The 25,195-nt window shown below is 36.5% G+C and overlaps 1 protein-coding gene across 2 annotated transcripts in view; it reads right to left on the minus strand.

The window, feature by feature from the left end:
* Positions 1-25,195, minus strand: part of SATB2 (SATB homeobox 2) — a 155,343-nt gene that overhangs the window by 56,948 nt on the left and 73,200 nt on the right. For both annotated transcript variants that reach the window (XM_034430184.2, XM_034430176.2), the window contains exons 6-7: positions 18,619-18,721; positions 9,873-10,345 (exon numbers count right to left, since the gene is read on the minus strand). In XM_034430184.2, coding sequence (XP_034286075.1) covers positions 9,873-10,345; positions 18,619-18,721 — 576 coding nt within the window. The remainder of the gene's footprint in view (positions 1-9,872; positions 10,346-18,618; positions 18,722-25,195) is intronic.

Consider the following 25,195-nt stretch of genomic DNA (forward strand, 5'->3'; position numbering starts at 1 on the left):
ACTCGTTTGACAATAAGGGCGGGTTTCCAAATGGCTGGTAGGCGGGAGGTATCATCTCGTTTATTCATGCTGTGTTTGCGTTTCTCTATCTCGATGGCTTCTCTGATTATTCTGTTGTTAAAGTGTTCAGTTTTGGCGATAGTTCTGGTCTTTTTAAAGTCAATTTCATTTCCTGTGGCTTTAAAGTGTTGGACCAGGGAAGAAGTTGGTTCTTCTTTTCTGACTGAGTTCTTGTGTTCTTCAATGCGTGCACTTATTTTTCTGTTGGTTTGTCCAATGTATGTGGTGGGGCAGGCGGTGCATGGGATTTCATCAAGGAGTATATGAAAGTTGTTGTTCACAGCAACGCAGCTCACCAGCTCAAATCCCCCTGCAACTCAGACTAACCCAAGCACAACCAAGCCCCCACCCAAACAGAACACATTCCCATCCAATCAGAGCACAGCCAACCCCCCACCCAATCAGAGCACAGCCAAGCCCCCAACCAATCAGAACACACCTTCATCCAATCAGAACATAGCCAAGCTCCCACCCAATCAGTTCACATCCCCACTGGCAGTTAAAAGGAAGAAACAGCTACGATCGCACATTGCTCCTAGAAGCACGAAGCCAAAAACACCAGCCTGAAGATGACGAATGAGACTTCATCGAAACGTCGCCAAGACACTTCCAATTTTACGCGGGAGAAAACCCGAATAACCAAAGACATACATACATACATATATATATCTCAAAAAAATAAAGGGAACACAAGCAGAAGACATCCGAGATCTGAATGAATGAAATAGCCTTATTAAATACTTTGTTCTTTACATATAATAGTTTATACACTGCTCAGACAACTAAAGGGAACACAAAACTACGTGTATGTGTATGTGTATGTGTATGTGTGTGTATATGTATATGTATGTATGTATATATATATGTATATATGTATATATATATATATATAAGAGAGAGAGAGAGAGTCTTTTAGGTAGGCAGGGTGGCAATGTATCTCTTCCGACCTATGTGGTTCTGTCTCAAGACTAGTAGCTCTGAAGCCCTGACTAGGCGGAGTGACTGACGCTGCTTCAGGTGTAGTTTGTGGTGCCAGCAAAGGCTCAGTCACTTGTACTTCCATCACAAGAGGAACCAAATCAGCAGATATCTGTGCATCACCACCATTCCTTGTTGATATCGTTGTTTGTGGTGACTGAGCTAGTGTATCCTTAACCGGGTCTGTCTCTGGTGTAGTCCATTCTGGCTGGCAGCAGACAGAGGTTCCAAGGCGGCCATGCAATTGGTCAATGTGGTGATGCCACAACCTACAATCTTCGAGCGCCACCCTTCAGGTACGCGGCCCAGTAACATTCACTACCTGAGCAGGAATCCAAGAAGGGCCCCCGGTGTAATTGTGGGTTGTAGAATGACTGGTGAGTCATGGTGAGAATGTCTAGAGCTGGCTAGTTGAGTCTGCAGTTATCTCCAAGGGTGCAGTCGGTCCAAGTTGGTCTGCAGGCAGTCACCCATTAGGAGTTCAGCCAGACTCCTGTTGGTGGTGGAGTTTGGTGTAACATGTTGGACCAGGAGGTACTCCACTATCTGTGTTTGCCAATCCCCCAGGCCCATCCTTGCCAGTGCTTCCTTTGCTGATCGGACCATCCACTCAGCCTGGCTGTTGCTAGCAGGATGGAATGATGCAATCAGGGCATGACGAATGCCATGACCCACTAGGAACAGCTCATACTGACTTGATGTGAGCTGTGGCCCATTATCCGAAAAAAGGATGTCTGGCAGTCCGTGGGTCACAAACAGCCTTTTAAGGGTCTTGATCACGGCCTCTGAGGTGGTTGATGTCATGAGTACCACCTCAAGCCATCCACTACCCCCATAAAAGTATGTCCATAAAAGGGGCCCACAAAGTCAATATGTACCCTTGACCAAGGTGACTTGGGTGTTTCCCACTCATGTATTGGATGTGGAGGCTGGCCTTGACTCTTGGCAAGGCTGCCAAGACGCGACCCAATCAGCGATGGCCTTGTCTAAATTAGGCTACCAGACATAACTGAAGCCGAGTGCCTTCATCCGCACGATGCCTGGAGGACCTATATAAAGAGCTTCCAAAACTGGCCAATACAACCTCTGGGGTACCACCACATGACTTCCCCAGAGTAGGCAGCCCCGTTGAGCAGACAGTTCATGTAGCCAGGCATAGAAAATCAGGAACTCTGTCCTGACTGGTCCCTTTGGCCACCCCCTCCATACCCAGTTGAGCACTTGGGCAATGACATGGTCCTTGGCAGAGCGTGCAGCAATCTCTGATGCCGTAATGGGACCAGATGGCAGGTCTTCAATTAATAAAACAGCTGATGCTGGAGCCAGATCCTCCACAACAGTCAGGAGCGGACATCAGCTGAGGGCGGTGGCGTGGCTAAGTGTCTTACTCAGCCAATGCAGGAGGTGGTAGCTGTATGCAGCTAAGAACACAGTCCAGCGCAGTATACAAGGGGACAAAACTTGTGGCGTATTGCGGTTCCCAGCAAGCAGGCCCAGTAGTGGCTTGTGATTGGTCACAAAGTCAAATGATTTGCTGTAGATGTATTCATGGAAACATTTGACTCCTGTGACCGCAGCCAACACCTCCTTGTCCAGCTGGCTGTAATTTCATTCAGCCGATGACAAGGTCTGTGAGAAGAAGGCAATCAGGGCCACTCTTTCATCTGGGAATCGGTGGCTTAAAATGGCACCGACGCCAAATGGAGAGGCGTCGCAGGTGAGAACCAAAGGAAGTTTCTCATTGTATTGCACCAGGACGTTGTTTGAAGATAGCAGTTCCTTGAGAGAGGAGCCACAGTGTCTTTTTGGCCCCATGACCAAGACATCTTCTTGTCACACAAACAATGGAGAGGCTCCACTACTGAAGCTCTGTGTGGCAAGAAAACGCTATAGAAGTTTAAAAGCCCTAAGAACGCCTGGAGTTCGGTCTTGTTCTTGGGTATGGGAGCTTCCTGGATGGCATGAACCTTTGTCTGTGTAGGGTGTAACCAAAAGGCATCAATAAGGTATCCGACGAACTCTACCTGTGGAACAGCGATCTTGCACTTTTCTTTTTTAACCTTGAGGCCAACTTCCTGGAAATGGGTGAGTACCACTCGCAGATGGTTGAGGAGTTTGGCATTGTTGACTGCTGACACTAGAACGTCATCTAAATAGGGGACGACACCTGGGATGCCTTGCAGGAGACTCTCCATCAGATTCTGGAAGAGTCCTGGTGCCACGCTCATCCCAAATTCTAGCCAGCAATATCTAAAAGCTCCTCGATGTATTACAATCATCTGAGCCAATACTGTAGCATCAACAGGTAGCTGTTGATAGGCTTGGGCAAAGTCCAGTTTAGCAAAGATCTTACCCTCACCCAAAGAGTGCAATAGATGTTGGACCACAGGCACCGGGTATGCATTTTTCTGTAGTGTACATTTATAATCTGCGCAAATGTGAACAGAACCATCCGACTTCACAGGGGTCACAATTGGAGTCTCCCATTTTGTGTGGTCGACAGGTTCCAGGCTTCCTTGCTCATCAACCTTTGTACACAAGGCAAATGGTACTCTTTGCGACTTTATTTGGATCGGAGCAACCTGGGGGTCAAGTTTAAATGAGATGGGTGTACCCGTATATCTGCCCAGGTTTCTGTCAAAGACGTCTGCAAAATTAGAGATTAATGTCTCGATATCAGATTCACTGATGGAGTTAATGCCAAATGATTCTCAGACCCAAAGAGGTAAACCAGTCCAATCCTAGGACACTCGGTAAGGAACTGTCCACTACAAGCAGTCGCAGTGGGCCTGAAAAGTCCTTAAAAGATACTCTAAAAGTGCCAGAGCAGACGACAGGGATGCTGTTCCTCTGGTAGTCTCGGAGATGAACATGGTGGAAGTCCAACTGTCTTTTTGAGATTTTAGGCACCAATCCCCTTAATGTACCCCAAGAGACGATAGTCAATGACAACCCCATATCCACCTCCATACGGCAAGGGGACCCCTCAATCAGGACGGTGACATGGACTTTCTTGCAGGAGGAGATGCTACCTTGACCGAGTACTGTTTCTGTCTTTCAGGTGCCTCTGGAGACGGTAAAACAATCCTCTCCATAACTCTCTTGTCTTTTCTGCATTCTTTTCGGGCAATTTTCTGGGCTCACAGTGATAGCTGTCGGTTGGTTTGCACAACAGACCTTAGCCAAATGTCCTTTCTTTTCACCTCTTTGGCAGATGGCATTCTTGAACTTACGCGCCCTTCGCAGGTGATTTCTGCCACAACCAACAGATTTATAGGGAACTAATCAGCCACCAACCAATCAGGAGATAGTATTTCCCCACTCCAACAGATAACCGGGATAAAACCCTCAACTAGCAATTATCTCCAATATATAACAACTTTGCTTGTCAGAAAGTTGCAAAAGGTGATCACATGACCTTGGAACACAGCAACAATCATAAATATGAACCAGTTGCCAAGCATCTGAATTTTGATCACATAATCATGGGGATGCTGCAAAGGTTGTAACTCTGAAAAATGGTCCTATTTTTCAATGTTGTTGTAACTTTGAACCATCACTAATTGTACTAATTACACTAATTGTAAGTCAAGGACTACCTGTATAATAGAAAAGCTAATTTAAAAAGAAAAGGCATAGGGCCTTCAGCAGGTATCAAATATTCTTGGAAAAGAAATTCCAGACACAATGTCATGACAGCAAAGATCCTTTCTCCATCACCTAGATTCATAAAAAAATCAGTAGACCCCTCCAATGCAGCAACAGTTAAGATACCAGGAAACTGGCTATCTTTCACTTCAATTTGCCTAATATAAAATTGTGAAAAGAACTATAGACAAAAGAATACTTGATGTTCCAAATGTAGACCAAATATATTATGTACCCCAATATAGGTGTGCATCGCGTATTTGTTCTATGGGAAGCCTACTTTGGATGAAAGTTTCTTCAAAACATTTAAGTAACTTTTTCAGTTTGTGAGTAGAGGTAGACCTCAATTTACAACCACAACTGAGCCCAAAATTTCTAAGCAAAATGGTTAAGCAAGTTGTGCCCCCTTTTATGACCTTTTTGCCACAATTGTTAAATGAATTATTGCAGTTCTTAAGAGAATCTGGTTTCCCACATTGACTTTGCTTGTTGAAAGCCAGCTGAGAAGATTACAGTGATCACATGACCTAGGACAGTGCAACTATCTCAAATACATGCCAGTTGCAAAGCACTTGAATTTTGATCATGTGACCATAAGGATGCTGCAAAGTTCATAAGTATGAAAAATTGGTCATATATAATTTTTTTCAGTGCCATTGTAACTTTGAACAGTCACTAAATGAATGGTTGTAACTCAAGGATTACATGTCTGCTGTTCATTGGATTTTTTAAAAAAAATCAGAAAATGGTTAATATATTTAACCAGTGTCATAATACATATTTTATGAACCTATATGACTGGTTAATCTACAACACAGACCACACTGTATAAATAAATACAATTCCATAATTATAATTAGGGATTAATAAAAATAGTTAAGGTTTTTTTAAAAGTTTTTTCATGACCACAGAAAATTATATTCTGAATGAAAAACTGAGAACTGAATGTTGATTAGTTAGCAACATAAGCAGCATGAATATGAAATCACATTTACTCCTTACTTTGCACCCTTTTCTCTATATATGCTAATATTCATGAGTCTGGTGACTAAATGTCCTTTTTTTTTTTACACCTTCTCTGCAATCGTGTAACTTCAAATATCTGTATCTCTCCCTATGTTTTACCAGGTTCCCCAGCTGAATGTGCCAAACCATTCTTCACTGTTAACGATAATCTTGGCATACAATCTTGATCCAACACAATAGCCTACTGCTGTATTTCTGCATTTTAGACAAGGATACTTCCAGACAGAAAACCCTAGTATTACCAAATAAAAGGCACCTTATTGCCATTCGGTCTTTAAAAATAAATAGGGAAAAAATGGTTGAATGGCTATGTTCTTAGAATTGCTTAACTGGATTGTAAGGAAGATTAAAAGATAATTTAAAAATGGGGTTGTGTGAGGTTAAACTAGGCTCCCCTTAATCAACCATGCTATATCAGTGGAAATAAAAGAATTAACTATTATCAGCACAGAAATGAAGTCGAAAATGGGTCCCAGGATCAATCAATCTAGAAATTTTCTCTTTCTGCTCTTTTTACTTTTCCCCCTTCCCTTGAGTATATGAGGCAGATGATACAAAATAGAGGATGAAAGCTTTTTTAAAAAATCAGTACTTCCCAAACTTTTTCCTCTATTACCCAAAAACACTTATTTAGAAAGTCTTTTTTACTGCTTATCAAGTCTTATTTAAATGTCCCTTTTATATTTGGGTAATGAGTACGTGTAGTGGTGGGATTCATGTAATTTAACAACTGGTTCTCTGCCCTAATGATTTCTTCCAACAACCAGTTTTCCAAATTGCTCAGAAAGTTAACAACTGGTTCTCCCGAAGTGGTGTGAACTGGCTGAATCCCACCACTGAGTATGTGTATCATTACAAAAAGAAAAAAGGACACTTTTACCCATTTTTGGTTAATTTTGGGAAATGCTTTCTGAAGTGGTGCCAGCAGATCATTGCCATTTTTCAAAACAAAATAGCAGGAAGAGATAGTGTGTCAAACACAGTCACTTCCTGTTTAACTGGTGCATCCCAAATAGTGGAACACTGGTACAGAGTATATTGTTCAAGCATAGCCAACGGGTTCTTTGAATCCCAGTTGAATTCCAACTTGGCTTTATTTTATAAAATCACAATGCTTATTATTTGTAATGTATTTTGAAAGAGGGAATACTGTTGGATTCTTTGAATGCTTTGGATCCTTTCCATCATTTATTATGAACATTCATATTTTTATTTAGACATTTTTTTTTCTTTTTCTCTCTCTTCCTCTCTTCCATAACTTCCTGGGATAATATTCCCCAAGTTTTTGTAAACTATATCTCTGAAATGTAATTTCAGAAAGAGGTATTACTTAATCATTAGCCACAATAATTTTGAAAAGAACATTTTCTTTTAAAGGGATTCATTACACCCATAATAACATATTGGTTCTATGATTCCATGTTAAAAATATTGTATATGAGGCCTAAGCTTCTGTGGCAAAGACAAAAAATGTTCCAAATAGCTGAGTAGTTCAGTCACTTATCAAGGAAAAGAATTCTTCAAATCAAATATTAAAGAACAACATGTATGTTGAAAAATATGTCCATACAGTTTTAGAAGCTAAAACATATAAAGACTTATTTAATGACAATATTATAAGATCTACAAATGTAACTGCTTTTGGGTCAACTTCAAAATATGTCATTATATACATTTTGTCTACATTTATTATATTTGGCTTTATAGAGGGTGAAATAGAACAATATCTAGACACACACATACTGTAGATGCATGATCCAAAAGGATGAAATACTTTTTCAAACTAAAAACAACATTAAAAAAATAAAGGCAAATTACTCATGCTGTAATTTTTACTGATACTCTCAAGGCCAGCTTGAAAAATATAATTATGTTGATTAAAAGGGACATTTGTTTTATTACCGTAGATACAGCCATCTTATAATTCTAATAGGAGAAATGAAGTATTGAAAATATGCTGCTAGTTTATTTAATTGCCATACAATATGGAATTTCCAGTGTGGCAGTGCCCCAAAAATTCATTGTGAATTGTAATACAAGATGAAATCTCCATCTTTGCTTCACTACTCTACTCTTATTGTCTGAGCTTCAAGAAAGAAGTTACGGTGCTGAATTTCACATTCAAATTTATATTGTGTTCCATTAATGCCCAAACTGTTTAATATCCATATATCAGAACAGAACTATGCATTTCATCAGCAAACCTAAACAAATTTCCCACGTCCTTTCCTTGGAAAAACGTTGAAAGGAAAAATGAAATGAAAGTACATCAAACTGTTTTCACATAAACACTTTCCTGTCTGATCACTCTGTTCCACAGTGGTCTCCTTGTTTCCCTCTCATGTTCAGACAATACTTCCTGGCTTCTACCATTACCAAACAAAAGGTACTGTAGAACTTTTCATCATTCCCCTTTACAAATCTTTTCTGAGGAAAGAAAAAAATGAAAAAAGGAAGGGGGAAATGCAGGAAGACTACAAAAAGAAGACAGTGATATCTACCCCCACACCCAGCCCAGCCCTGGTAAGCTCCTGATTATAGTCAGGGCAATAACAGCTTCATCTGAAAAAATACATAATTCCATGCACATTTTAATTATTGCATCCATATACTTGAAAACCTAAGAGATAAAAAGAAAGCAATCTCCCCAGAGTTACTTTTCTTAGGAAAGCAGCTATTACATATTAATATATTATGTATAATTTAACCACAGGACTCAAAATATTTGATATCACTATTACACTATTATATATACTGCTTTCTTCCCAATGGAAGATAATAATAAAACAATTTATTATTGGAAAACAATAACGGAAAACATTTAAAACATTCAATCATGACAAAATAATCCAACATGAAATAATAAGTTCCCAAGGCCAAATTAAATTCCAAAATCAGCGAACTGAGAAACTCATGATACTAAAATGAGAGGATCTCATCCATTTAATTTTTTTTCTAATTTTCAGGTTCTATGGAATTAATTCATGAATGAGCGTATGAGTATTATGGTGCTTATATGCACCATAATGGTAATACCATCTGGAAACTAACAAATATGGTTCTCAGTTCAGTTCAGTTTACTTTACTGATTAGCCCTTGGGCCATATCAAAGTGCAGAGTTCCAGACACAAATTATTACTAAAATCTGATAAAAACAATTTAAAATGGAATTGATTCTCATTATTGTCTATGTGGCAAACAATGTTACTGGCTGCCCAAAATGCTTCATAATTAAAAAGGTACAGCTGAGAAAGTAACCACAAAAGTTTTTTAGTTCATGCATTCTTGCAATATTGTTTTAAAAATCCAAAGTTAAATATGCTTCTGTGCATAGTCAGAACTAGAAGTAGTAGAAGTAAATTACAGGATGTAATTTTCCTGCTTGTTTGTTTGCTTCCATCTCAAATATACTCATGCAGCCTACTTTTCATCAAGCAAAAAAAAGGAGACATTTTGTCTTTAAAGGAAAAGGGGAATTTGAACATTAATGGACCAGAGAGAGAAGTATTAGGTATTATTAAATCTGAACAACATAATGTGGTGAATAATAATCTAGTTTGAATTTTAGGAAATAAATGGCCATAATATTTTTCTTAAAATTTATTCATTTGGCTGGAAATCATTACAAAATTAATAGATCAATAAATTTCAAATGACAAAAAATCAACTATCTACCCTAAGTAGATAATGCTAAGGTCACCAGCGTCTGATTCTCTAGTTTTATTAAGAATTTAACAGATTAAGTTCAAAAAGGTATTTCTGGGATCATTGTTTTTCTATATTTCTAAAGGGAGATGAAAAAAAGAATCTAAACAATCTCTTCCATCTTTCCTCATTTGGATCCAGTTTCTATAGCATAAAAATACAAGTTTTATTTTAAAAATATAAAGACAGAAGGCACTATATCATAGTCTTGTGAAATGTTATACAATAGTTGGGTGGTTGATTTTTAATGCATTGTTCCAATTTTGCAAGGTGGAGTGAGGAAATGGAATAAAATTGCTGAGAAGTGTCTTCTTCCTTTACTTTCCATTTATTTCATTTCATTTAAAGTGAAAAACCCAATGACAGGGATTGCCTTTTTGATATGCTTTTTAAAGAACCTTTTTTAATAGAATAATTGAATAAAATGCTTCAGTTAAATAAATAAAATATGATACCTGCGTGCGATTGAAAGCCACTCTTGCAAAGACCGCCTGGGAGACACTGGCCCTTTTCAGTTCATCCCTGACTTGCTGGTAGATATCTGGAGATACTTCCACTGATGAATTTGTTGGTTCTGGTTTGACTGTTCTAGGGATAGGTGGATGATTTAGAAACTGTTGATTAATTGCCTGTGGATGCTGATGAGCCAGGAGCCGACTTACTGCAATCTGTTGGTTTATCAAATGGGCCATTGCTATTTGCTGCCTTACAAGCTGTGGGCTGAGTTGAGGTGTAAGAAGACCAGGGCTCATGATTGGTTGTAATGTTGGCACTTGGTTTCTGATTGGAGTACTGTGGTGAATTTGACCATGAGGAGATTGTTCATTTGTTTTGCCCAAAGTTGCCAGCTGGTTGATATTCGGTAAGTGCATGGGACGTTGACCAAGAACACAATATTCTGACAGGTTGTCTCTTTCAACTCGTTCCACTGTTAAAATAAATAATAAATATATACCTTCATTTTAATTTGAAATTATATCAAGGATTACAAGTGAACAGATATAGAGTTGCATTAAACTGCACTTTAATGCCAACTCTATATTGGCACAATATTCTATACTAAATTAAACTAATAATGTTTATCCAAAACATCTTAGGGAGATATTTACTCAAGCGAGATTTGAGCAGCTTAACACAATGGTCAAATATGGGAGATTCCATTCTATTCCCTACAATGAGAGTCTCTGCATTTGCGGAGTAGCAGAGGTAGAAGACCTGGCTCACATCCTATTTGATTGTTGCTTGTATAAGGGGGTGAGAGACAGGAACCTTGGTCCATATACCAAACGAATGATCCATTGGGATCCCCATATCAAAACAACTTACTTTATGTGTGGCCAGAATCTGAAAATAACATTTAACATAGTACAGTACTTAAACAGAATGGTTCGGTTGTGATCTGCATATGTGGGACTGATTGGGGTAGATTATAAGGGTGACACTGAAGTATAATTTTATGTCATTTTATATATTTATGTATTAAATTATACTGCATCTTATCCTATAACTATTGTATTTTACCCTACTCCTATTTTAAATTGTTTGTATAAAATTTTATTAGCAATATGTGTTTGCACCTTGTGCTTTGATATGTCCTATAGGCTAATCAAAGTTATCGTTTTAAACTGTATTTTATTCCAATTTCATTTTAAATTGTTTTTATCAGATTTTAGTAATAATTTGTGTCTGGAACTCTGCACTTTGATATGGCCCAAGGGCTAACCAATAAAATAACTCTAAAAGTAACTCTAATAATGTTTATCCTTTGTAAATCTGACATGTAGTAAGGGTTACATGAATTTCAAGAACCCAAGTCCATTACATTGGGTCAGCCTTCCAACCAAGCATCAAATAATTGTGCTAATATTTTATTGTTGCACTGGTAAACTCAAAGATTAAGTCCCCAAATATTTACATTCAATTAGGATTTATTTTATTTATTCATTCAGTCATTCATTCAGAAATATGTACATTTATATCTTGCCCTTTCTCCACAAATTTCAAGTGAGATACGTAGCAATTCTATTTCCAATCTTGGGAGTCAGAAAAGTGATTGGCTCAAAGTCTTCTACCAATGACAGTGGGTTTGAAGTTGGGTTTACTCAATTCTACTCTAATATTTTAACTACTGACAAAAATCTCCAATACTTTCTGAATGATATTGTGCAGAAACAATCAAAATATTATATTGTATAATTTACATGGCTATTTGCATATGACATGTATAATTTACACGGCCATTTAGTTCTTTCATCCCATAAACTCACATTGTGTGTTTATCTATGTATGTGTGCATAACTATATGCAGAAAAAAAATACATGACTGATACTGTCTTGCCTTCTTATTTGTTGTTGTTTATAATATCATCAATTCTCATACCATGTCTTTGTAAACACTTGAAACACTTGAAATCACTAGTATTCTTTCTCCCATGACATATGTGCAGCCAAATCACTGCTCTGTAAACATTACACTCCTTCAGCAGACCACAGGGTCAAATTCATACCCCCAAATGAGTTATGGGATATACACCCTATTTTTTTTTAAGAACTTCACTGCACATTCGCTACTTCAGTGTACATTCAACTACTGTTTTTAACTGTAAGCCACTCAGAGCATTAAAGAGCCAGATTTGAAATCAAATAAAAAATAAACAAACAAATATTGTAAGGGATTCTCCTAAATAAGCCCTTGTTAGCATATACCATTCCTAAGTGGTTATGTAAATCTTCAATGAATTGTAGATACCCAGTTTTGAAATATTTATCGTATCAATAAAATACTACAGAATATTTTAAATATTTTGGCTTCTTTCAACAGCAAATTCAAGAAGCAAACATTTGCATCTATTTATAAATTTTAAGCCATTTAAACTTTTCATTTATAATTTTGCTTTCTTTTGTTTTATTTTCGCTTTGCATAGCCTGGTCAACTCAAAACAGGGTATAAGAGGACAAAATCATGAACTATGGTTCTTCTTGCCTTCTCCCCCACCACCAATATATTCTTATTTTTTTAAAAATAATAAGTATCCTATTCAAGTCATAATGGAAACAACTGTACCTAAAAGTTTGAAAAACCCTAAATAGATGTGGAATTATTTTTGCCAAGCTTCTATACAGACTGAACTCCTGATATAGTCTATATCAGCAGTCACCAACCGGTGGTCCGTACATCACTGGTGGTCTGCGAGAAAATTTTGATGGTCCGCAGAAAAATTATTTGCATTTTTTATATTGTACTAAATCAGGAGTCCTCAAACTACGGTCCCTGGGCCGGATACGTGCAATGAATGTTTGTGTTGCTGCAGAGAGTCTCCCCCTTCTGGGTCTTTTTGGGCAGGTCACAGGGGGGCAGAAATTCCGACTTGGGGTCTGCTTCAGCCTCCTGGTGCGGGGCTTTGGGCGAAGGCTGGAGGAAAGTGCTGCTGGTGGCAAAGAGCTCCAGTGGGACAGCATCATTCTAGGCCAGCATCATGACCTGGAACTGGTGCCAGTACCTGGCCTTGTATTCCTGCAGGTCTTCCCTCTGCTTGGAAAGCCTATGTTCGTAGTCCTCCGTGAGGAGCTTCTGCTGAGCCTCCTTCTCAGTCACATCCAATTTTAACTGAGCCAGCTGTTTTGCCAGCTCTTTCTCATGATGACTGCTTAGCTCCAGGAACTGCTTCCTGTTGGGGCCCTGAGGAGCCTGGGCGGGTAGGCAAGGCGTAGTGAGTACAGGCTGGCAAGGTGCCCCTCAACTTGAGTGACATTGAGTTGGCCATGCCCACCCAGTCACATGGCCACCTTGCCACGCCCAGCCAGCTGGTCATTAGGCAGATCATATTAGTGGTCCATGGGATTTAAAATTATGAATTTAGTGATCCCTGAGGTCCAAAAGGTTGGTGACCCCTGATCTATATAATCTTATAAGAATATTAATATTGTCGTTACTAAATAATGCAGAATAGCAGTACCAGGATAGGCATATATACATTATGTACTGTATATCTGTAGCTAGTTTTCATTACATTTGGGAAAAACAAAATTATAATACCATTACAAGCCTCTAGAAGGCAATAGATAAAGATACACAGTATAAGTTATTTTTTTATTATTAAATTTATATGCCATCCCTCTCACTGTCAAGCAAAAGTCTAACTACCAAACTTGACTTCCTAGAACTATTCTAGAGCATGGGAGGTGCTTTCCATGTGGCTAATTCATTTAAAAACTGTGATTATCTTAATTACTTATTTCTTTTCATCAAAACCCACTTAACCCAATTATGAACAAAGAGGTAATTTCAGAAATCTTATTTCCAGTCAACACTTAACTTCATGTTTACTCTAACCATCTATCAGTGTTATTTACTGTCTGGTCTCTGACCAGGAAAACTGTATTTGCACATCTCTGATTTGTGTGCCCAAAAGGGCAATTCCACTATAGCCGTGATGGTGAACCTATGGCACGCGTGCCACAGGTGGCACGCGGAGCCATATTAGTGGGCACACCAGGTCAGCTCTGGGGCACATGCACGTGCCAGCCAGCTGATTTTCGGGCCTTCTGGGCCCATCAGAAGTAGGGAAACAGGCTGTTTCCTGCCTCTGGAGGGCCTGGGGGGGGTGGGGAAGGCCTGTTTTTTTTTTCTTACCTGGTCCAGATCCTCTCTGTGTATCTGGGAACGGCGAAAACAGCCTTTCCCACTTCCTTGGAGGCCCTATGGAGGCTCAAAGGGCCCATTTCCCCACTCCCGGTGGGACAGGAAGTGACGTTTTTTCCTGTCCCCAGCCTCCAGAGACTCCTAGAGAGGCGCTCCTACAGACTCCTAGAGAGGTTCTGGAGGCTGGGGACAGCAAAAAATGTCACTTCCTGTCCTACCGGGAGTTGAGAAATGGGCTTTTTCAGCCTCCGTAGGGCCTCCAAGGGAGTGGGAAAGGCTGTTTTCGCTGTTCCCAGATACACAGAGAGGATCTAGAACCAGGTAAGAAAGAAAAACGGGCCTACCAGGCCATCATGTGCCAGGAGCGGGGGGGAGGGGGAAGGGGTTGCGCACACATGCGCGTGGGCACGTGCGTGCGTGACCCTCCCCCGCTCCCCCCTCTCCTGTACGCGATGGCAAAAAGGTTAGCCATCACTGCACTATAGTATTTGGCAGTCATGAAATGCTTCCTAAAATGAATTCCTGCAAATCTGCTGAAAATCTATTTTCAAAATAGTACATATCAGTCAACTAATTTTCCAGTAAATCTTATTACCTAGAGCTCATATGAAGATTGCTATAGCTCCTATACAACTTCTGTTAACTTTTCATATTAATACATTAATCGTTTAGAAAGTAGTTGTTATTTTTAAGAACACAAGATCAAGTTCTGAATCAGATCAAAGGTTCACCTTATCCAGAATTCTATATCAAAAATGGACAAGCAGATATCTATAAAAAGCTTACAAACACAATAAGAACATAACAGCCACCTATTAATGGGAACTCAAGAATCAGTTTCCATGACAAATAAAGTTGCCTCATAAAACATTAATCACCAATAATTCAGGATTACAATTAGTTTTTAAGCCTATTAATATTGCCATGGAGAGCTAGTTTGGTGTAGTGGTTAAGGCACCAGGCTAGGATCCGGGAAACCATGAGTTCTAGTTCTACCTACCACTAAATTTGCATCCTCTGCAAACTTCCATAGAAGCAAGTCTTATTGCATTGTCTTTTGAAAGAAATATTGGCAGTGTTCTGTTCCGAGCGTAGCTGGCTCTTTATCACATGACATAAAGACTACATTTCCCAGAGATCAATCTCTTAAGGAGATATGTTCCCAAACTAAACTAAATATCCCTCTAGTCAGCACACTCCCTGCCTGGAATTATAAATTCCACTACTAACTAACTAATTTACTGTCTGGACAGCACAGGCAGAATTGATTTTTCCTTCTTTTTTCCATACCCCAAAGGGATGTATAGCATAAGTGGCATTTCACAACATTGAATATAGGCCACTGTATAGAACGTTATAAACAGATCACAATTAGAACTATTACCGTAGGACTATCAGAGCTTTGCTTCAAAAATCCAGACAACAACTAAATAGGACCAAGTGACAGGAAAAGCCCTTTGCTGCTATCTAGTGGTCATCTGGCTTTTTACAGCCAATACTATCTAAGTCCTTATTATATGTAATGGGTCTCATATTTAGTACATAAGCTTTCAAAGTTATAAAATACAGAAAGAGAAAAGTGATGTTTGAAATTTCAGGAGTTGCTTACAGACTTGGATTATATGTGGATGATTACAATGAAATATGCTTTATGTTAGTAAATAAAAAGATTTTATTTGATTTGAGATAGTGTCATCTTTCATTGAAAATCTTTTCTATAAAATTAATACAAAAGCCCTTATATTGTTATATTGTTTTTTCTTCTTTTCTCTTTCATTAGTTTTTTTTTTACTTTGTTCTTTTCTATAAAACAAAGGCAGAACAAAGGATCCATAAAGTGACACAAATATTTTAGGTACTATATATAATAAAACAATTATTGCTGTCTGTATAGCATCCAAAGTTACTTTCCGTGAGAGGGGCAGCCATATAATTTATTTAATAAATAATAAAAATAAATAAATTATAGAAGGCATCAACGTGATATGAACTGATAATATATAAACTTTTCACCATCCACACCTAGCTATTTCAGTGCTTGTCAAGTTAATTAAAATATTATTGTGAATATATATCAGTGAGATACTAAATTTGATCAGCTACATATTAAAGTAAAGCGATATTTTTCCTGAATTTTGTGTAACCATACATAGTAGCAAAAAAATTATGACCCACCTCATACAAGCAATTTAAAGAGCACATATTGATGGGTCTGTATTAATTTCACCCCTCAAAGTGCAGTTTCAATTGGTTTATGGTTGTCAGGCACAAACAATATGCAGAGTTCAAGGTAACCATTTTATTATGCTCTGCCTATAACACAGGAATCACCCCAGTCTCACAGCCTATTTTTAGGAACAATTAGATAAAGCTCCAAGGAAACTGGGAGGGGGGAGGTTGATCCTAGCCCTTTTACAGTTGCGCGGTGACTCCAGGATAATTCCTCACTTGATCCCTCCTTCCTGCCAGGCTGGGTGCTTCCCAATAATGGTAACATTGATCTATGTTATGAATGAAAGCCTAGATAAGTAAAATTGCATATTTATTTTTTTCTATATACACTCCTCTGCCTTGCATGCGGTACAAATTTCACTGCTATTATTCTTACTATGCTAATTATTCATCATTATTGTAATCATAATTATTATTACAAAGTTCTATTAATTGCTAAGATAAAACTTCCTTATAAATGTACAATATAAAATTTCAAACACAAATTATGAAAAGGCAAAGGAAAATAAAACGATAGGAGGATTACAAGGAAGCACGCAATCCCAAAAATGATACAGTCTATATTATTTTTTCTAGTATCAGTTTTAATGGACTGCAATCAATTTTCAGAAGCTTGTATGTCAATAGATGTAGATCTCACCAATACAAAATGCAGGCCCAATTGATATAAAGACAAAGGTTGATATGAACTAAGCATAATAGCAATGTTGAATATGTAATGGATTCCACAACTATAATTTGAGCATGTTTATTTCAAGTGCTCTTTGCATATAACTTTTACATCTGTTGCTAATGATATCAAATTATTGATTGTTCAGTTTCTCATATTTGTTTAAACATTAAATATATGTTCTGGAACCTAACGCTTTTTTTTCTTTCAGAAAGTTTTTTAAATTTTTGCTATGCATTAGTCATATTTACTTTGATCTTTCTCTATGTATAATTATTTTACTGTTTGTTTAGTTCAACAGAACAGGAGGGGAAAGAATTGACCAAAGAGATCTGTATGTGGCAACTTGTAACAGAATCTCATAGCTTATGTTTAGGAAATCATGGTTTTGATTAAGAAGGAACCAGTTAGTTCCCACTGCTTTATTAAAAGAGACATTAGTGGATAAATCAGAAACACATTTCACAGAGCAGATTATGTTCAACTGAAATGCCAATAAAATGATTTTGAAGCTCTTCGTCATTTTCCATTTGTAATATTAAATTAGAATAACTTTTTTATAATTAGTTTAATGTAACAAAAATTAAGATATATGTGTACAACAGTGGTTGCTTCAACTGGATTGACCTTGAATGATGGCTGATCTTGCTGACCAGATTCATAGTAACTTGACCCTTACTTTTAAATTCACAGGACTACACTAAAATAGTTTCTGAAATTGAACCTTTCATCTTACATATAAAGTAAATTCTCATTTATAAATTCTGTAAATGAGACAATATGAAAAGAAAATATAACAAAACCTCTTGGAGATGATGATGATAAAGTTTGGTTCTGTTTATTTTTCAGTACTTATACCTACAGTAATTTTTTCATTGCTGTTTTGCTCCTATTTGTTGTAGCCGAAGAATCAATACTATATGAACCATATTAAAGCAGTTTGTGTTTATTTCACACAGACTGTGACCTTTCATTGCCCCTCATGCATACATATATATGCACACACATTTCCAATGAGTTTTAAATTCAAAATCTCATTAGCAACATCACACAGTTATCCAGAAAACTCTTTGGGCTTAGATCCTTGACCTCCTAATTCAAATCAAGGTCTTATTCTGCTTTTCTATATTTAACAATTAACTGTAGACTTATTTTTAAAAATGGTGAGGGATGGGAGAAAAAGAAAAGCTTTAAAAATTGAATGAAAAAAGGAAGTAGAAAACCATAATACGATAGAAATACTTGGTGGTTGCAATGGAAATTCTGGGACTACAGGAAGAGCTTTTTAATGTTCAAAGGTGCTTTTACATCTCAGCCGAATGTAGTAAGAATGCTCTCCCTTTTTGTCTTATAACAAGTAACAATGATCCATAAACGGCCTTGAAACTATTTAGCTCCTTTGATTATATTTTCACTGTAAAAAGCACTTTTGAAATATTCCTTTCTTTACCTTGAGATACAATACTTATAAAAATTGTTGAAGATCATAGAGAAACTGCTTCAACCAAAGTAGATCTTTGTATCTGGAAAAATATTGATGACACTCTATATAAACTAGCCTTTGTAAGCACCTCTTGATCATTTTAGAATAACAAATTTCAAGTATTCATGATCTGTTAAAAGGTTTGGCATTGAATGATAATTAAAATCAATTTACCTTTAATTTTCTTGTACTTTTTATACCATCTTCCAAATTCCTGGCACTTAGTAGCTGACACATTTGCATAATACGTGCTATTTACAATGGATGATATCATACTCTGAAACAAGAAAAAAGACAAATAAATAAATTCTAAATAGAAAATAATCAAAATTCTTCCAAAAGAAAGTAATATAGTTGAAAATGTATCTATCATTCATTCATTCTTAACTGACAAAAACAAACATCAAAAATGTATTCATATACAAAAACTATTGTATAGATCCTAAGACTAGGTTCATTTTTCCTTTATATAACTGGAGAAATTTGCTTTCCCTATTAATTTTGTGGCAAATCCATATGACTCCAGTGTATCCCAGTTGTCACTTTAATTTATATTGGGTATTATCGAAAGAATCTTTATGCTTCAAGTATGTTAGAAGCTGTGTCACATTGGGGAATACAAAGGATGAGAAGAACTGTGATTTAGGAACCGGATCCTAAAGGTAAGATTAGATACTTTAGCATATATAATCCAAATAATGGTTTTCAGATGTTTCTATTCTGCTTCCAACTGCAACAGGGACCACACATCCAGGAATCTGGGAATATTTGTGCTACTTGCTACAGAATAACAGCTAAGCAAATACATTAAATAATATTTATAGAAACATATCTTTAATCTTTTTGTGAAAATTCATATAGGAAACAAATTGCTATACTATTCTGAACAGAAGAAACTAAGAATACTACATGTCAAATTAAACAGGTCTATCTGAAAATTTATATTTAAAGGTTGTACTTTTATTTTTAACCCCTGAAAATAGACATTAGTGGCCAAATCTTTTTATCATCTAGCACAGACTTTGAATTAAATTGCACAGGATATACTATGATAAATATAGCTCTTCTTTTTGCTGCTGCGCTTCTCTGATTCAGTGTATTTTTTTATTAATTATACTATTCCTTATTCTTTATGGAGTCTAGTTTCAGAAGATAATGTATGCATTTTGGAGTAGGAAAAAGCATGCGCAAAAAGGTTAACAAAACAAGTAGTTTAAAAGATTTAGTATCATATAAATATGCTATGAAAGTTCTGCAAATGCAGAACTGCAAAAAGCATCTGAGGGATGGGAAATCCCCAACTGTTCTTGCTTCTTTGCTTGTAGTCATTTTTATTCATTTTTAATTAAATTTCACAAATCAAGAGAAATAACAGTTTGGGGGTTATTTTGATTTGATTATTTATGTGGTATACTCGATATTGTTTCCTAACCTGCATCTCAAACAAGCTTAAGTAATACAAGAGCATGAAAAGAAATGCCTGACTTCTGTTCTCATGTACCGTGGTCCTGATTCAAGTATTCATTTGTGTGTGTGTGTGTGTGTGTGTGTGTGTGTGTGTGTGTGTATACAGACAGAGAGAGAGAGAAAGAGACAGAGAGAGAGAGAGAGATTTATTTCCACCACTACTCACTTATTTACCTTTAGAACAAGTTGCAATGGCACCTTTTAAAAGTTTTTTTTTAAAAAGGGTTTTATCCAGATTTAAGTAGGAGATGATCAGGCTGAGCCAGAGGGAGAGGTCAAACACATCATCAGTCTCAAGTCTCTTTGTGCCCACAAGAGATCTGAGTCCAGCTCACCATTGACTCTTATCTACTGCCAATTTGCTTTAACCATTAGTGGTTCAGATTCTTGTAGAGAGCTTAAGCTTGCAATAAACCTTTATATACATTTGAACTGCCTGGATTACTTGATTTCCTTGATGCTCAGCACAACTGTGAACACTCTCCCTTCAAAGCTCAAGAAAAAAAATCTTTACTCCATCCATCACATTACCATCTTCCAAGGAGCATTTCTACAGCCATAGAGTGTGATCACAACAATTTAGTTTATCGTTTCTTTAGCTCCCTGCCCTGAAATCTTGATGGTATTCAAGATTCCAAAAATACGGTAACATAATTGTTGCACATTTAGCCAGGGAATCAAACCTATCTAGAGTTAAAAATGAGAAAGACTGAGTCTTTATGCATAGCAGAGGATATAAATGGGAAAATATTCAGTTTATAACTAATGTTTATAACTGGTGGTATAATGTCCTATATCATTTCTAAACTATGTCAAATTTAAGATTTCCCAGTAATAACATGAGGTAGGTTTTTCTAAAACTGTGACATGTTCACAAACTCATCCAAGCTCGTATAATAAATATAGACACGGGGGTGTGGGGTGGAATTGTGCCTGCTGACCCCATTACTTATGGTACACACATTAACAGGATTTGGAGAAAAAGAGAATGTAAGAGAAGAAAAGTGTGCAAAGCTGGAGAAAGAAAGCATAATTACATTCCTTGAAAGGAGAGTATGCATTTGATAGAGCAATCAAAAGGTATCCCTTCTAAACTGTTATTAGAACTTGTCTAAAAAATATACTATTCTATATATCATTTTTTTTCAGGCACTCATTTTGTACTTTAGCCCTCTTCCCATAAATAAGACAATATGGATCAACTGAGGATGTTTAAGGTTTCAAGGATTGCTATGTCTCTCTTAAGCTTCTGCAAAGCTTAATGGACCCATTTCACCCCTTCAGGTCCTCGAAACCACAAATTAACCCAAAAAAATCCCCTTATATACAAAATTGCAGCAGGGGAGAGTGCTGACTCTTGCCCACAGTTTACAAGTTGCCAACTCCTAACTTGACCCAGAGCACGGAACTTAAGTCTTATCCAGGAATTGCTGAACTACAATTCCCAGCAGTCCTAGAAGCATGGTCAGTGATGAAAATTAATGATAGTTGTAGTTCAATAGTATCTAGACAAATACATATTCTCCACTCCTGACTTAAATTATGGTTTAGAACGGTGGTGAGTTGCTACCGGTTTGCCTCAGTTCGGGCAAACCGGTAGCAGTGGCAGTGGGAGATTCCACCCACCCACCCGGACGCTTCTGCGCATGTGCAGAAGCATCACACAGGCGCGTGAGTGTGCACATGCCCACAAGCGAACCAGTAGCGATGGGTTTTGAAACCCACCCCTGGTTTAGAATATGGGAGAAGCTCTAGCAAAACATAGTAATGTATGAAAACTTGACTAGTTTAAAAAAAAAAACTTTCAACTGACAAGCATTTTATCAGTTTCAGTTTCATAAATATCACTCCTGAAAGTTTAAACAAGAATCCTTCTAATTTGCACCTTAGACTGAAAATCTGCCTAACTGGAGTAAAGTGGAAAAGGGGCCTTCCTGTGACCAAAACAATTATTTTCATTATTTATTGGTAAGCTATAATGACTATAATGTTTGACTATAAGGTTAGCATTGTCACTATAACCTATCATTATCTCTCTGATTTCTACACTCAGTTGTTTCCAATCTATTCTCCACTGTCAAGACTTAATCATTTCAGAGTGAACTTGAAATACAACATAATAACAGTGACATAAATATTTGTTAGCCTATCTTCCTCTTTTCCCAGATATAGCAGGTGATAAATAATTTTAATAGTAAAATGAGTATAATAGAGTAACCAATCTTTTTGTTTCCATTTCCTTGATCTATGACCCAGTAACTACAATCTGATTGACTTCCAAAGTAGGCAAAAAAAGTTTGGTTAATGAAGCTTATAAGGTTTATAAGGCTTATAATGTTTTCTGATATTATTTTATATTATTTAATTAAACAGTAAAATTTGACTCATCTGCTTTCTATTTTATATGAGTCATTACATTCAATTTAGCCATAGCAAACTAGAAAAAAAATTTCTAATCTTCATGTCTTAATGTTGTTGTAATAATGCTATTTAATCATTATAATGAGCATTGAAACCTTGATCTTCATGCCCTGTTACTTTACCTATGAATACCTTCTTAAAAACTTTTGTAAAATGTTCAATGCATATAAACAGGTGAGAGTATATGTTTACAATCTCTCAAATGTATATATATTTCTAGAAAGATACACAGTATATCAAAAACTGATCCAGATATATTCTGATTATAAACCTATAGTAGTTGAAATTAAAACTTATATGAAGGCGGGAAGTGAAATAAATGTTATGGATTATAAAACATATCTAAATAATTTTCAAGCCAAGCAAATAAAATTACAAATTTTCTCCAAAATGTACAAAAACTATTAAAAAGTCACTTGACATAGGAAAGAAATATATCTAAAAGATCATTGTCATTAATTTATAAAGTGCTTAGCTTAAAGATATATTTCATAATATCATTCTTCTGAAAAACCATTTTCAGCTACTTTTCCTTTATCAACAACATCTAAAAGGAGAATAAACCAAGGTAAATCAGTGGGATTTTAAATTAAACCATGTGCTTACATGGTTCTTTTTTAATGGCACCCTGAATCAGTACCTGTAAAGAAAATGAAATTATGCATTAAAAAAAAAGATAGAGAAAAAAATCCCTGTGATACTGCCTTTTATTCCTTTACAGAGGAATATTTGATGCACTGCAAGCACACTAATAAACAGCAGCATTTAATCTGCAGTTTCTTTCCTAGGAGACAATTTTGTAATTTGCTGCTGTCAATAATATATTAATCACAAGGGGGCTGTAATGATATTTCACATTTGGCACAATATTTTCTTAAAACTGATTTGGGAAAAGGGATTTTGTTAAAAAAATAGTCAAGTAATGATAACAGGCAGCTTATCTAAAACATTCAAATTTTTGCATGATGTGAACTACAAGAAAGAAATTGGAGGTAAGTGGATATATAATTACTAAACTAAACCAAACTAAAACAGAATAATCAGTACTACTATTAAACAGCTATTATTCCACCTATGATCTATCAATCTATCGATCTACTTGTCTGTCTGTCTGTCTATTTATCTATCTGTTTTTCTTTCTCAATACTTGTCATTAGTCCCTTTGAAAAATATTTAAGAATTAATATAACAATGCTAGAGTCCTGAATGTTTAGAGTATTACTGACTGCATCATTTGCTGAAAATATTATGTCCTGTCTTGTTTCTCTTCTTCCTCTTCTTCTTCCCTGCCCATAAAGGTATATCATAGTCTCACCTTTATTGACACATTGTGCCTTGTGTATGACAAATTGAGAGAAGACATGTGCCATTTTTATTGGGAACATGTTGATCCTACTGCTTTGGTACACAGTTTTATAAAGTTTTATTTAAAACAGGGATGGACATTTTCAGAGACTATCAGATACAGGTAATCTTCGCTTAACAATGGTAATTTGGACTGGAAACTCTGTTGCTAAGCAACGTGGTTGTAAAGTATGTTGTCATGGGACCATGCTGACTTCTGACAGCAGTTGCAACAATTCAAACTGTGCCTTCATTAAACAAATCCCACACAATAGTTAGACATGACATCACACAATCACCACTGACCTACTGCCAGCTTCCCCACTGATTTTGCTTGTCAAAAATTGGCAATGAAGGTAGCAAATGGCAATCACATGACCATGGGACATTGCAACTATCATAATTATGAACTATGATCATGTGTCTGTGGGTACACTGTAACAGCCAAAATGATAAGAATTAGTCATTGGTTTCCTTGTTCAGCACCATCATAACTTTGAATTATCACTAAATGAGTGATAGTTATAATTACTGGACTACCTGTAACTATAATTTCCTCATTCTAGCTTGAGATAGTAGAGGTCCTTCAACATAATTGTGCATAATCACAGTTGAAAAAAAATGTACTAAGTTTAAAAAAAAAGTATGTGACTATCATATATTCAGTAAAAAGTCAGGTTTGTATTAAAATGCCATATTTATTTAAGAATACAGATATGCCTAATATCTGAAAATCTTTAGGCTATCACGGTAAATCAAAATATTGTAAAACCAATCTCAGAGTTCAGGATAATCAAATTATCAAATGATTTTGCATTATATCTATTCATGTACCTCAAAATTTATGATAGAGCATACCAGAACAAAACAAATTATTCTAAAAGTTATTATTTTAGAAATAAATTAATAAATTATAATCCCTTAAGAATACTAAAATAGGTTCCATACATGGCAGAATGGCATCTTTTAATATTATGTAACAAAATCCCAACCATGCTATTTAGGATATGTTTATCAGAGGCATCCTTTAGAAGTATGGCACACTGGTGTGCTTTGCATAAAAAAACAAAACCCCAATGGGTATGTCTACATGCCAATTTTGCCTCCTGGACTGCTATCTTCATCCTACCATGCAGTTCTCTGTTAGATCTTCATCTACTTTTCAGTTTGCCAGCACTACCTCTGGGGAAGTATTAAATACAGAAGCTAAGTAGTAACTGATCCTTTCCCATATTCTACTTTTGCTACAATGGTGGAATGGCAGCTAGATGTCACAGCATTTTATTTCAGCAGGGCAGGAAAATCCCAGAACTAAGATGAGAAGAGCCTTCTCACTAATGAGGAACTGTTCTGTAAAGAACTGATAATAAAAAGTAACTATTATCTATCTGACAAAGATCTTAAAAAAAACAGAGAACTGTATGTTTTATAACAAGTGAATGATTACACATATAGTTATAACTGATAATTATATAACTACAGTTATTAACTGATGAGTAACATTCATTCTTTCCAAGAC

This window comes from Pantherophis guttatus, chromosome 1 (assembly GCF_059756535.1).
Source record: "Pantherophis guttatus breed Tessera chromosome 1, ASM5975653v1, whole genome shotgun sequence".
NCBI lineage: Eukaryota > Metazoa > Chordata > Lepidosauria > Squamata > Colubridae > Pantherophis > Pantherophis guttatus.